Here is a 15,265-nt window from a genome sequence, read left to right on the forward strand (position 1 = left end):
GAGCACCCTTTTGGTTCGGCTGGTCAACCAATTACAAATCCATCTAACAGTACATTTGACTAACCCATGTTTTAGTAGCTTGTTTGCAAGAATATCATGGGGGACCCTGTTGAAGGCCTTATTGAATGTTATATCCACAGCATTCCTTTAATCTAATTTTATCAAATTTTTGAGAAACCATGTTACTTTTTTGTAATTATGACATTTCTTTCTAAATGCTCACAGACTCTCCATTGAATTATATGCTCTGGAATCTTTTCTTGTATTGATATCAGACTAACTGGTAATTGTTTGGGTCCTCTTTTCCCCCCTTTTTGAAGATGGGCACAACATTTGCCCTCTTCCATTCTGGTAAGAATCGCCTCCTCCCCCCTCCCACTTTCTCACACCAGGAACAATCTCACTAGAAGTCTTTGATAATACTCCCAGTGGGCAGGCTGAAGCCCTAGATCCCACCTAATTATTTCACAGGCATCAACTAATGTTCAAAAGCACTTTCACTCTTATCCTGGAGATAGTCATCCAGAGCACTAGACACTGGTTGCCTTGTCTCAGCAATTCCTGCAAATCCACTGCACCTCCATAGCATGACAGCTTACTATTAACATCATTATTACTATTCCCATATTGCAAACAGGACCTAGGGTGGAAAAAGGCTTGGAGAAATTTAATCCAGGACTTTCCAGCTCATACTTTTAGCCATTATGAACCCATCCATCACCTGTGTGCCCTGAAAGAAAAGTAAACTACAGAAGGGGGGGGGGGGGAGAAGGATTTACTTCAAAAATTCTCATCCTCGCATACTTCAAACATGAATGAAGGATTATCTGGAACTTTAATTACCAGTTTTAATTGTACTTGCCTTGAAAGAGAATTACTAGTTCCCTTTAACTAACAGTTCTCTGCAGAAGCAAGATTACTGTTGCAGAAATGAGAAAGCATTTAAGCATTATGCCTGAGCAAAGTAATACTTACACAAACCAGGTATATCTAGCATGTTAGAGATGCCTCGATCACACATGTCTACCTCCAAGATGTTCTTCTCCCTACTCTCCTCCACAATTTTTTTCAAAGACTTGGACATGGTTTAAACTGCAACAAGAACACAAGCACACTGTAAAACATAAAATAGTGGCAGATCAAGAAAAGAGATACACAATAGATAGCAGGAAGCATCTTTCATTATACCAGATGAGTCAGATCCAAAGATAGTCAGGGGTGTGTGGGAGAATCTTGTTCATTTCAGTGATCTGATCACATGGGCAATGTGACAGAGAAGTCACAAACTCATGAAAAAACACAGATTCCTTTATGGAAAAAAATATCATCAAGTTGTGATTCTTCAGTTTGTGGGGGGAACAGACTATCTTATTGTGAATTTGTGTCTCCCAACTTGGAGCTTATTTAAAAGTTATTGCAATGGGCTATCCCATAAAAATGACTACTAATTTGATATAGTGAGCTGGTCCTCTCCTGCCAGGCAGATGGGTTTTGGAGTCCTTGTTGGCCAAATGTTAACAGCTGCCCAGTAGCATAAAAGGGTTCATTTTATTAGTGACCTTGTTTAATACTTTTGATATGAAGATATGAAGGCTGAGAACACACTAGGGCAATGATTTTTTTTCTCTGTTGCTAACCTGCTTACATAGTTCTCATTGCTGTAACAGGGGACATTTTGATTTTCTTTGTTTGCTTCTGCACTATATAAACTTTGGGAATCCACCGTCCAATTCCCTTGGCCTGGCAGTAGTGCAACCCTACCTGGGCCCTCTATATAGTCCAGTGATAGGGATATGATTTGATTCCTGGCTGAAAGGATAAGTCTTGGTAGAATTTGTTTGGGGCCCCAATTCTACTATTGGTTGTGACAGGTGCCAGACCTCCAACAGTGAAAGGGCTGGAATGTTTCTGTGCTCTGTGTCATCTGTATCTGTATCAATGAAGCTTATGCTGCAGCAGCAAGGTGTATCAGTGTCTGGTATAAAAAAAAAACCCCTGGAACTATAGCCACTTTCAGACCAAGACACTTGAATATTTTGTTCTGTTCAGCAACAGAACATCTGAAGTGGGAACACTCAGAAAGCCACACAAGTAATGTCCATGCTGAGAAAAACTACAAGATGCAATTTTGGTAATCACGGAAGTCGCTGGTGAGGTCCTGAACTTTGTATTGCTCAACCTGCTCAGTTCTGAAGCTGGATGGGGAACTTGCTTGAAAATGCAGTCATCCTTACATATCCATGGATTCTTTATCCACGGATTCAATTGTACATGGTTTTAAAAGATTCACACAAATATATAAATTCCATAAAGCAAGTCTTGATTTTGCCATTTTATATAAGAGACACAATTTTACTATGCCGCTGTATTCAATGGGATCTGAGCATCCATGGATTTTGTTATCTATGGAGGGTCCAGGATTCAAACCCCAGCAAATACCAAGGACCCACTGTAAAGTGCTTCTATGAAAAGACCACATTGCTCAGCAGTAGATCACATTCTTTCCAAGCAGAAGGTCATAGGTTCCACATCTGCTATCACCAATTAAAGGATCAGATGGGAAAGCAACAGGAAAGCTCCTGGACAGCACAGGAGGACAAACAGCTTGACAAGGTATAAAGCAGCTTCCGGTGTTCCATGTTCTCACACTACAATGGGTTGTATTTTTCTGCAAACCCGCCTCCCATTTCTCACTTTGTCCTACGACTTCCTTACCAATGTTTTCTTTCAGTGAGTGAGTACACAAGCATCCAGCTGCACAAAGTCGGCTTAGTAAATGAGTAAGTAATGGAAATATTTACAGTGACCCTAACATCGGATTTTCTTGGCCAGATTTGTTCAGGAAAGGTTTATATCCTTCTGAGACTGAAAGAATGTGATTTGCCCTAAAGTCACCCACTAGGTTACCATGGCTGACCAGGGATTCAACCCCTGGTCTCCACATGCCCAAATTACTATACCATGCCAGAAATACTGATATATTTTGAGGAATATTGAATTATTTAGAAGAATTTTTAATTTATCCTATATGAGCCTCTCCAGTATCTCAATGGGAGTACAGCACCTACAAAAGTGGATGGGCAAAGGATTACAATTTCCAACCATAACCCCCTCCCCAAATATAATGGGAAAAGTCATGAGAAGCTATAACACCTCTCTTTTCTTCTAACTTTTTAAAAGAGGCCAACACATAATAATCAAGGAATGTGTCAAAGTAACAGTTTCCAGGAGTGCAGAAAAAGAAAAATTAATTAGCTTACTTGCTAATTAGCTTACTTGCTGTTCACCGCTATGATCTCTGGAATAGCGGTATATAAATAAAACAAATTATTATTATTATTATTATTATTATTATTATTACAAAGAAAGAAAGAATCTGGGGAATACCACAAGGTACAACACTGATGAAGCTAAGAAGGCATACAACTGACCCATTCACTGTCTGAAAAGTGTCGAGAGTCCCACAGAAAACTCTAGAGCAAAAGGACAGATGTAACGTCATGTCATATGACAGCTGCTGTACAGCTGGCCCTCCACATTTGCAGCTTTTGTCGCTTTGATTATTTATGGTTTTGATTAGTATCTTCTCTCTAGGAATCTCAAGGTTCTCCAGTGCAACTCTGCCAGAAGTTAACCATAGAGTTGTGGTGGAGAACTTAGATGTTTCTACAGAAAATACTTCTCTAGGCATTTGTAGGTCCTCCAGCGTGGAGGACATCTCTGGCAGATGTTGACCACAGAGTTGCACTGGAGGACCTGGAGATTCCTAGAGAGGTATTATCTCATGTAAAAAGAATAATGTATTTTTTTACTTGTGGTTTTTCTACATTCACAGGGGTCCTTCACCCCTAACCCCAACAAATGTGGAGGGATCACTGTATGTCAAACTCAACATGTGCAGGAAGAATGTCTACCATTAACAGTGACAGTGAAGTCAAATGAATAGACGTTTCCCTGTGCCTTCCCTATCACTGCTAACTGGGCCAACACCAGTGTCCTGGCACCCATAAAATTTGGGTGATGGCTGTGCTCAGGAGAAAGAGGAAGTCAAACAGTTTGCTCCGTGGCTCTAGATCAGTGATCCTCCAGATATTTTGGGCTTCAGCTCCTCACTGTTGGCCAAGTTGGCTGGGGCCTCTGAGATCTGAAGTCCAAAACGGATAGAGGTTGGGATCTGCTGTGTCTAGATAGATGGACTCGATATTTTAGGACTGCCTTAAAAGAACAGACAAAGACTGTGCTTGATGCAGCTGAAGTGCAGACAGAAGTCAACAGGTAAAGCTTTCCTTGCCCAGTAAAGGCACCTGATTCCCAAACTGGCCTGGCTGGTGTTTTGGACATCAGCTCCCAGATGCCTTTGGTCTGGGATTCTGGGAGATGAAGTCCAAAGCACCTGGAAGGCTAGAGTTTGGGAATCACTGGAAGGTGTCAATGTTTCAGGAGGACTACCTTTCAAAGAAGAAGAAGAAGAAGAAGAACAGACAAGGATTGTGTTTGATGCAGCTACAGTTCAGGCAAAATTCAACAGGTAACACATTCCCAGTTCAGTGTGGCAATGCAGCAATGGGAGAAAGCTCCACCTGTTGAATGCTGCTTGTTACTAAGGATGGTCTAAGATGAAAGTGTAAAGGCAGACTTAATGCTGAACATAAAGAAAGCAAAAATAATGACCAAGGAAGAAATACATAAATTCAACCTAGACAATGCGGAAATTGAAATAAAACGTTCCTGTTTTGGATCAAACTTTGATCAAAATGGAGACTGCGGTCAAAAAATTATCATACTGGGAATGGGAAAGGTAGCCATGAAAGAACTAGACAAGATCCTAAATAATGAAGATATACAGCGGAGCACTAAAGTGAGAATAGTCCAACCCATGTTATTCCCCAGAGCCACATACAGACATGAGAGCGGGACAGTGAAGAAAGCCAACAGAAGAAAATAAACCTCAACTCCCATACTTCCAAAATCTTGGCCAAATTAGCTGTGGATTCTGGGAGTTGGGGTATGAAGCCTCTGGTTAAAACAGATGTTTCCCTGTATCTTGGTCCTGCAGATGTTTTGGACGTCAGCTCCCAGAATTCCAAACTAGCTGTGGATTCTGGGAGTTGAAGTCCGAACCACTATCTCTAATTAAGAACTACTACCTCTAATTAAGACCACGGTTCCCTGTATTTTGATCCTCCAGATGTTTTAGACTTCAGCTCCCATTATTCCAAGTTATCAGTGGATTCTGGGAGCCTGGAGCCTCTGGTTAAGACAGTGGCTCCCCATATTTTGGTCCTGCAGATATTTTGACCTTCTGCTCCCATCATTCCAAGCTAGCTGTGGCTTCTGGGAGCTGGAGTCCAAAACTCTGAGAGGACCAAAGTTTGGGAACCACTGCCTCAGACTGTCAGAGTCTGGAAGGAAGGAAGGAAGGAAGGGCTGCATCCACAGTGGGGGAATAACCCGGTTTGGCACCGCTTTAACTCTTTTGTGGCTCAAGGCTATGGAATTCTGGGAGTTGGAGTATGTTAAGGGGCCCCACAACATACTCCAACTCCCAGGATTCCATAGCCTTGAGCCACAAAAGAGTTAAAGCGGTGCCAAACCGGGTTATTTCCCCAGTGTGGATGCAGCCTAGGCAGCCCTTCCCCAGCCTGAAGGCCCTCTCCAACCTCCAGAGCTTTGGGGGGCGACATAGGAACTCACCGTCCAGAGAGAGAGAGAGAGAGAGAGAGAGAGAGACGTGACCCAGACACTGGACCCTCCAAGTCCTGACTCTTCTGGGTATCCGCCCTGAGGAGGCTCCCTCTACTGCGCATGCGCCAAAAGGCGGGGGCTCGTGAGGGAAGCCCTACTCTCTCAGCTCCAATTAAGGCGAATCGCTCCAGGGAGCGGCGGCGGATCCTCCCGCAGTTCGGAATGCGCTGCCGGCGGCCACCCAATCAGAGCCGAGTTCCCGCTTTTGCCCCGCCGCTATTGGTCGGGACGACTTGAGCACCAGCCAATAGAGCTCGAGTAAAAGGAAAGGGATTGCAGTGCGGCCCAAAACAACACACTCCAGTTTGAGACGCTCTAACTGTCCTGGCTCAATGCTAGGGAATTCTGGGAACTGTAGTTTTGTGGGACATTTAGCCTTCTCTGTCAGAGAGAACTCTAGTTCCACATTAAACTACAGTTCCCAGGATTCCCTAGCACTGAGCCAGGGCAGTTAAAGCGGTCTCAAACTGGATTGTTTATGAAGTGTGTAGGGCCAAAACACACTGCAGAAATAATACATTTTGACACCACTGGCTCATTGTTGTGGAATTCTGGGAACTGTGGTATGTTGTGTGGCAGCGGAGCTCTCTAACAGAATGTCTCACAGAACTACAGTTCCCAGAATAACAGCATTGAGCTGTGGCAGTTAAAGTGGTGTTGAACTGGATTACTAGGACTCTGGAGACCAGGGGCCAAAACAGACTGTAAAAATTATCCAGTTTGAGACTGCTTACACTGCCTTGGGTCAGTGCTAGGTAATCCTGGAACTGTAGTTTATTTTGACACCATTGCTCTCTGACAGAGAAGGCTAAATGTCTCACAGAACCACAATTCCCAGAATTCCCTAGCATTGAGCCAGAGCAGTTAAAGCGGTCTCAAGCTGGATTATTTCTGCTGTGTGTTTTGGACTGCAAGGGCTCCTTATTGTTACGAGTGAAAGTTAGAAAACCTTGTCTCCCATTTCTTCTTAATTTTTCAGGAGCAGTGTGATTAAAGGCTGTAAAGGGCAGGGCCTTCTCTATGGCTGCTCCCATACCAGCTGGTAAACATCCCTATTCATAAAACCATAGAATCGTAGAGTTAGAAGAGACTGCAAGGGCCATCCAGTCCAACCCCATTCTGCCATGCAGGAACTCTCAATCAAAGCATCCCCAACAGATGGCCCTCCAGCCTCTGCTTAAAGACCTCAAAGGAAGGATACTCTGATCACGCCATATATACCATGGACTTTTGTGTTATGTTATGACTCTGCCTGTGACTACCCGATTTTTATTAGATTTTAATGTGATTTATGTAATTTTAATCTTAATTGTTTAATTCTTTTTAAGGGGGGATATTGTGCAAATTTTGTATGATTTTATATGTTGTGGGCCACTTTGATTGTTCTTACAAAAAGTGGGATTATAAATAAAAGTTCTATTATTTATTTATTATTGAAATCCCATGCTTTTAATTAAGCATTCTTATCTTCAGTGACACTAACTAAATTTGCACAAGTGGACGTGATGGTTGTCATCACAGGAGGGATTATTGTGGGTGTCTGCACCATTCACAGAATATTATTGCACAACTTAGAGCACGCAGGAAAGGGTTACTTTGCCCATAGAATAACCAACACCACAGTTAGGCCTCACTGAATTTACTCACCTTTTCATGGTAGTGACAAGTGTGAAAGAGATGACAGCACACCCTTTTCTGTAGGAAACTAGTAGATGTTCTACCTGTCCTTACCTCCTCTTAGATTAGCCATGAGACACAATGGAGTGGCAGCAAGGGGAAGAGTTTGCTGTAGTCCCAGTACTTCTCCATTTTCAGAGTTTCTTAAAAGGAGGAACTTGCTACAAGCTTCTTCTGTGTGTAAGGTTTTTCTTTGTCTTTGCTGCAAGCAGGGACATATATAGGTCCCTACTTGCAGGCATACACCTTTGAACTCATGCCAGAGTGGGAAAACGTACACACATTTCTGGGAGATGTGGTAGCCTCAATAAAATAATCCTCCTGTAGATTTGGGGATTACCATGATAGTGAAGGAGATTGTCTTTCTTTGCTATCAAATACCTGCAACATCCATTTATTACCTATTGTGTGTGTGTGTGTGTGTGTGTGTGTGTGTGTGTGTGTGTGTGTGAAAGGGATCTGGGAGTCCAAGTAGACCACAAGTTGAACATGAGTCAACAGTGCGATGCGGCAGCTAAAAAGGCCAATGCAATTTTAGGCTGCATCAATAAAAGTATAGTGTCTAGATCAAGAGAAGTAATAGTGCCACTGTATTCTGCTCTGGTCAGGCCCCACCTGGAATATTGTGTCCAGTTCTGGGCACCACAATTCAAAAAGGACATTGAGAAACTGGAGCGTGTCCAGAGGAGGGTGACTAAAATGGTGAAAGGTCTGGAAACCATGCCCTATGAGGAATGACTCAGGGAGCTGGGGATGTTTAGCCTGGAGAAGAGAAGGTTAAGAGGTGATATGATAGCCCTGTTTAAATATTTGAAAGGATGTCATATTGAGGAGGGAGCAAGCTTGTTTTCTGCTGCTCCAGAGAACAGGACCCAGAACAATGGATGCAAGCTCGAGGAAAAGAGATTCCACCTCAACATTAGGAAGAACTTCCTGACAGTAAGGGCTGTTCGACAGTGGAACACACTCCCTCGGAGTGTACTGGAGTCTCCTTCCTTGGAGATCTTTAAGCAGAGGCTAGATGGCCATCTGCTGGAGATGCTTTGATTTGGATTTCCTGCATGGCAGGGGGTTGGACTGGATGGCCCTTGCAGTCTCTTTCAACTCTATGATTCTGTGTGTGTGTGTGTGTGTGTGTGTGTACACACACACACACACACACACACAATAGGTAATAAATGGATGTTACAGATATTTGATAGCAAAGAAAGACCATCTCCTTCACTATGAGATAAAGCCACTATGAGACAAAGCCACTGGTATGTGTGTATATGTATGTATGTATGTATATATACACACACACACCCCAGTGGCTTTGTCTCATCCTCATACATGTTAGAGTGTGGTGGTTCAAATCAAGCCACAAGTATTTTCCGGATCTGATCAGAAATCGTTAAAATAATCAGCATCTTTTATTCTAGGAACCGTCCTGAACTTTTGGTATGATACATATGGAGGTCTATATCCAAATTTATATATCCTGGAAGAGTATCACATTCTAAATCTAACAAGATTGCTAGCTGATGGGGTTTTCATTGTTTTACATCAAGCAGACTCTGAAAGCATAAGATGCTACATATATACTGCATTGTTTTTTCCAGCCTTACTTATACGTATCTGTTTCAGTGACAGGGAACATGTGACCAGATGATGCAAGTCTCATCATCTGAAACCAGCATCGCAAATGGAAAGGGATGATAGGAATTAAAGTCCAACAATGTCTAGAGGACCCTATCGCTGGTCTCCACAGAAGAGCTTTTGGAGTACAGTTTCAATGCTATGTGCACACTTAGACATTATTTCTTTAGTATACATTTAAAAAATATATACTCAAATCACTGTGAAATAATTCTTAATTTGCAACAACTGCATTTCCTCCCCAAATAGTTTTATTGTCATTGTACACACAATCATATTCTTTGTAGCATATTCAGTATTGAAAAGAGCTGAGTAAAGGTATTTTCTGCAGGAGAGGTATTTTAGCTGCTCCAGGTTAGCCTAAATCCTGAAGGCTGAGTTACATACTCGGCATGGAATTTTATGAACACTTGATGTGATCCAGCTGTAAATGGAGCAATGTTTGTGTCCTGAAAAAAAGGAAGATTTGTTTTTAAAAAGATAGTTTACATGTAACATATTTCTTTCTATTAGACAGCTATATAATTAAACAGTCATGGCTCCAGTCCAGAGAGCGGTTAGCATTAAAGTAAGAAGATGGAAGTTGCCATTGCCTTGTTCTGAAATTTAGCCTACAGCAACTGATATTCCTTGGTGGTCTCCCATTCCAAGTACTAATTAGGGCTGACCCCCTGCTTAGCTTCCAAGATCAGATGGGGAATCTGGTGCCTTCAGGATATTTAGGACAATTAACTAAATTATCCTTACTTATTTAGAGAAGGGAATGGTTTAATGGTAGATAACCTGTTCTGCAGGAAGAAGTTCTAAAGTTTAATTTTGTGGCATCTCTAAGTTAGGACTGGGAAAGATCCTTCAGTGAAATGCTGAAGAGTTGTTGTCAGTCTATATAGCCATTATAAAGAACCAAGGGGTTGGTCTTGGTATAAGGCCATTACTTACATTGCTGCAACGTGCATAATAATGAGCGGCAATAATAGTAGCAATAATGAATGTGTGGTGAATCCAGGTTTAAGTCTGAACTTTTGAGATTGAGCAGTTTGAAACCAATTCTCAGAACAGGTTTAGCACCCATGACTAGTTTTGTTAAAGTTCAGATTCAAAGCCTAAGTGGATTCACTGCTCCACTGATGTGGGAACTACAAGCCGCACTGCATTGTTATATCCCACTTTAAGATGTTCCAGAAATTGCAAGATGGGGAATGGTGATCCTTTTTCTGTGGTCTTTGGTGATGAGCTTCAGTCAGAATTGTCTTCTGCTGATCTGTTATTGAGCTGAGAGTTGAGAACACAATCCATTCAGGACAACTACACCTGAACCAAAGAATGTGGGAACTCCTTCATCACCATATAAGTGCACTGTTGCATCTATGCCATGGTGAACTACATCTGGTAAATATTTCTATCTGAGTGGATCAATGTCACTGACATACATCCTCCACACTGTTCAAATCTTGAGATTGGGACAGACCCTTTCTGCAGGTTAGGGTTGTCCCATTATCTCAGTATCAAATTGTATTCTGACCACACAAGAGCAGATAAGTACAGTACAGTACTACCTTCAGAAAGCCCAAAAGCTATGGAATCACAATTTATTAGTACTGCTTGACATAAGCCAAGGGAATGTACTCACTCTACTGTTCAAATTAGTTGGACGTATAAGTGATGCCCTGGGGTGCACTTAAATATAATGTGCCAAAACATAGTCAAGCATATTAGATTCCTTAGTATTGGAAGGCAGCATTTCCAGCAGAACCCTCACTGCCTTGCTGCTGCAGTGTCTGAATGTAACCACTGTATTTTGTACCAATAGTTGTTTCTAAATAGCCTTCAAAGATAGCTCCAGACTGAAAGCATTGCAGGAATCCAATCTGGATTTTCTCAGCACATGTATAACTGAACCACAACCGAGTTCTCTGTGTGAAAATTGAGAATAATTGTATGCACTATGAAAGGAATGAGAATCTGAATTTAGATGTAAGCAACTAGTTGGGACCCACAAAAAGAGCTTTGTAACACTTTAGTAAGCACTCCACTAGATGTCACTACAGTCCTTCTCTTGGAATGACTATGAAGTCCTATTTACCTAAAGCGGGGTTCCCAACCTGTGCTCCAACGAGCCCTTAGGGCTCTGCGTCCCAGATGCTCCATGGCTGCTCCAGGAAAATGAAAGAAATAAAAACTGAATGAAATTAAAGAGTAAGAATATATACTTATATGTACTCCTAAACACTATTAACTTGTGAGACATAGGGTAGGCCTCTTAGGGGCTCCACCAAAGAAATAAGGGCTCCACGAGTCAAAGGCCACTAAAAGGTTGGGATACCCTGCCCTAAAGGCACAAGATCCCGATCTGATCTTGAAATCTAACCAGGGTTAGTTCTGGTTAGTACAGTAAGGGCTGTTTGACAGTGGAACACACTCCCTCAGATTGTGGTGGAGTGTCCTTCCTTGGAGGTCTTCAAACAGAGGCTGGATGAACATCTGTCAGGGATGCTTTAATTAAGAGTTCCTGCATGGCAGGGGGTTGGACTGGATGTCCCTTGTGGTATCTTCCAACTCTACGATTCTATGATTCTACTTGGATGGGTGACTGCCAACAAATACCAGGTGCTGTAGGCTATATTTCAGAGAAAGGAGCTTGCAAACCCACTTCTGAGTGTGGCCTTGCAAACAATAACTCCCATCAACCCTAGTGAATGGTGAGGGATGATAGGAGATATATTTCAACAATATCTAGAGTGCCACATGAACCCTGGTTGTAGGTGCTCTCTTTCATTGCAAACTTATTCCTGAAATAATACTTTATATGTTGTCAGTTGTTATCATTTCCTGGTTCTAGGACTGAGCCATGATGCTGAAAATATCACTATCAAAATATCATTTGTTCATAGCAAATCCTTGCCTATAACTATGATGTGCATTCTGTATGGAGCAATCAGTATAAAACAGTATAACAGTGTAACATTAAATGGATAAATAATAATAATAAAATTATTTCAAATTCAGGGAAAGATAATTTTTAAAAAATAGATATGCAACTAGAATGCTACTGCCATTAATATTATAATGCCTGTTGTTGTTGTTGTTGTGTGCCTTCAAGTCATTTCCAATCTATGGCAACCCTGAGGCAAAGCTATCATGCTGTTATCTTGGCAAGGTATGTTCAGAGGAGGTCTGTACACTGACAAAACCAGTACAGAAAGAAAATTCAAACCAACCTGTCCACAGTATGGTCCAATAAATGGATAACTACTATCTGGTCCATTGTAAAGTGTCAGATAGTTGCTAGTACAGTCACCCAGATCATCAATCCTGATAAAACTGAAATGAACAGTAACAACCCTTCCTGTAGGGACATTAATTTTCCATTCACAGTCTGTATGATTCTGATAAGAAGCTGGATACTCTGGGCTGGCTAACGAGCCAGTCTCACCATATAAGGTACCGCCACATCCTATAAAGAGAGAATGTTAATAGCATAAAATATTAAATATTAATAGCATAAAAACATGATGTTATTTCACCTGTTTATATTAATTTTAGAAATGCCAAAGTGCCATAGGTGGTGCCTGCTTCTAAGTTTGGACTGTAGGCTACTGGTATGAAGTACTGAATACAGTTGGCCCTCCTTATCCACGGATATTTTATCCATGGATTCAAGCATCCATGGCTTGAAAATATTCAAAAAAAAAGTATAAATTCCAAATAGCAAACCTTGATTTTCCATTTTATATAAGGGACACCATCTTGCTCTGCCATTATATTTAATGGGACTTGAGCGTCCACAGATTTTGTTATCCATGGGGGATCCTGGAACCAAACCCCAGCGGATTACAACGTCCTACTGTATACACAAAACAAATACAGGAGACTCAAGTGTGTGTGTGTGAAGGAGGGAGGGACTGTCATGGGAAGGAATAGAGGTAGAGATTTCCTCACTGGGGTCATTCATACATTTTTTTAGCAAGACAATGTGAATCATTTCACTCACATATTCTGGGTTTGTGATTCACACTGTGGAACTACATCAATGTGCATCTCTGTGAGTTTGGTTGTGCACACATGCCGGCATTCAAATAGAGATGGAGTTGACAATGTGAATGCATTCTGAACCCCTTTTTTGGTATGCAACATTTTAGCCTGGGTCTATTTACATTGGTTACTCACACTACCAACGATATGGATCTTTAAAAAAAAAAACTCTGGGGAAAACCAGATATCGATTATCCTGGATTAAGTGAGGGTTTTGGCAGCCCCCTCCCTCAAACTTAATTGGGTACATTCGAGATGCGTGTGAGAGATTTAACATGGATTCATCCTGGATTATTTTCAGCGTGAATAACCCACTGTGTATAGTCTCTTCCCAAAACTACAGCCAAGCTAACTAAGCTTGAGTTTCATTTTTGTCCTATATTTGTCCTCCTCCAAATTGCCTTTTGACTGAGCCCATGAAGAATCAGTGAGGAAATAAGTGAAAGGCACTTTGCTTATTCTCAGGCATATTTTGTTCTGTTCAGAGAATGCCAAACATTCTGAAATCAAAAAGTGGCAAACCTGGAATGAGGGGAGAATTTATTCTTTAAAGATAAATGGATCAAAAGAAATCAAATAAAGAGGCTTTGTACAGCTACAGGAAAATAACCTAGTTGTCAAATGCAAGAAGCTGCAGAACAGTGCAGTTTTTCCATGTGTTTGTGGTGGTCTTGAATTTCACTGGAGGGAGAGCTGTTTCCTCAGAGGGCTTCACTATGAAGCTATTTTTTTCTTATTGGATGCTCAGGCCCTCAGAGACTAAACAATGTTCAGTGTGACTGAAAAACACTTGTTTGGTATGACTGTAAAACATTTGCTTTATTTTAGTCCCCACACCCAAAAGCATTTGTTACCCAGCTAAGGGCAAATACTGACATTTTCTAATTTTGTGTGCAAAAAAAATGAAAAAGAAAGCACTCCTGCCTTTTTTCTCCCTCTTTGCAGTAAAAGTGGTGAGAGGAGGTAAGAGAAAGAGAGAGAGGGAAAAAAAAACAGAGAGAGAGAGAGAAGAAAAGAGAGGAGAAGAGAAAAGTAAGAGAGGCAGATGGCCCTTCGTAAGAGTCTAAACTGGTTTCTTGCAGAGGGCTTTTGAAATTGGGCTCAGGGTTTCCTTGTTGCTGTTGTATGCCTTCAAGTTGACATTGACTTACATAATGAGGGTCAGCATTTTCTGAATTATACTGTCCCTTTCTTTGCATTTTGCTTTGTAGCAAAGTCTACCACCAGATGCTTTCCAGACTAATAAATGTTTATTCTTCTTCATTGGAGACATCATCCTAGCATTTTAGTATAGGGTTTACATTGTTAGTTTGCTGCTATTTTTAACTAATTTTAAAATGTACCTATTTTATAAGTCCAAGTCATTATAATAAATGGAAAGTGACTGACTGATGGACTGACTGGCTGATTAGAATAATAGTATCATAGAGTCATAGAGCTGGAAGACACTACAAAGGCCATCCAGTTCAACTCCTGCCATGAACTGAAACCATTTTGTACCTGTTGGTGATGAAGTCCAAGTAATTTCATATCCTTCATGAGAAAGTAGAGGATCACTTCTGAAGTGTAGATATAAAACATGGTTTTTAGGAAATACTGGATTCGGTAGGGTGTTTCCACAGTACTGTCCAAGCTGTGGTGAGCTTGCATCACTACCATTTCTAACCTTTAAAACAATATATACAGAGCCACTGTTAACAATAGTGAGTTGGTCAAGGATGTATCATTAAAAACTTTGCAAGAGATTGCTTGAATTATCCTAATAATTTCACTAAAGCTACCCCACTACATCAGCAGACAGCTTTCATCTTGTTTTAAAGACTGATTTAAACAATGGCATGCAAAATCTGGGTCCATTCACATTACGGAATTATTGTGCTACTATTCCACCTTAAATGCCATGGTTCTAACCTATGGCAGTGGTGTCCCTGCCCAGGGTGTTACCGGTGCGGGGTGGTGGGACTTCTGGCGGCAGGGCCCCCACCTCCCTGCCACGACACAGCGGCAGCGAGGTGAGGGATGCTTTCAAACCTGTTAGCAGTCCCCCCAGCTTTTCAAATCCCATGTGGCCATGGCTGCGGGGGACCCAGATGGCATCTGCCCACTCCCCCTGGGTGTACTACCCCCACCGGGTGACAACCCCCTCTGGGGTGTGACTTAGTGCAGTCTGCAC

The 15,265-nt window shown here is 41.6% G+C and overlaps 2 protein-coding genes across 3 annotated transcripts in view; both read right to left on the reverse strand.

The window, feature by feature from the left end:
• Positions 1-5,802, reverse strand: part of RSU1 (Ras suppressor protein 1) — a 100,432-nt gene extending 94,630 nt beyond the window's left edge. Inside the window, exons 1-2 of one of the 2 annotated variants that reach the window (XR_016281952.1) lie at positions 5,695-5,802; positions 976-1,092 (exon numbers count right to left, since the gene is read on the reverse strand). Coding sequence is in view for 1 of the 2 variants with exons in the window: in XM_089533311.1 (XP_089389437.1) it covers positions 976-1,084 (109 nt within the window). In the remaining variant the exon portion in view is untranslated. The remainder of the gene's footprint in view (positions 1-975; positions 1,093-5,694) is intronic. The other variant, XM_089533311.1, reaches the window with a different exon arrangement.
• Positions 5,803-9,314: 3,512 nt separating this feature from the next.
• CUBN (cubilin) overlaps positions 9,315-15,265 on the reverse strand; it is a 147,553-nt gene continuing 141,602 nt past the window's right edge. The window contains exons 58-60 of the mRNA XM_089534019.1: positions 14,593-14,758; positions 12,279-12,514; positions 9,315-9,509 (exon numbers count right to left, since the gene is read on the reverse strand). Coding sequence (XP_089390145.1) covers positions 9,402-9,509; positions 12,279-12,514; positions 14,593-14,758 — 510 coding nt within the window. The 3' untranslated portion in view covers positions 9,315-9,401. The remainder of the gene's footprint in view (positions 9,510-12,278; positions 12,515-14,592; positions 14,759-15,265) is intronic.

This window comes from Sceloporus occidentalis, unplaced genomic scaffold, assembly GCF_023333645.1.
Source record: "Sceloporus occidentalis isolate IW3139 unplaced genomic scaffold, rSceOcc1.0.p SCAF_7, whole genome shotgun sequence".
Classification (NCBI taxonomy): Eukaryota; Metazoa; Chordata; class Lepidosauria; order Squamata; family Phrynosomatidae; genus Sceloporus; species Sceloporus occidentalis.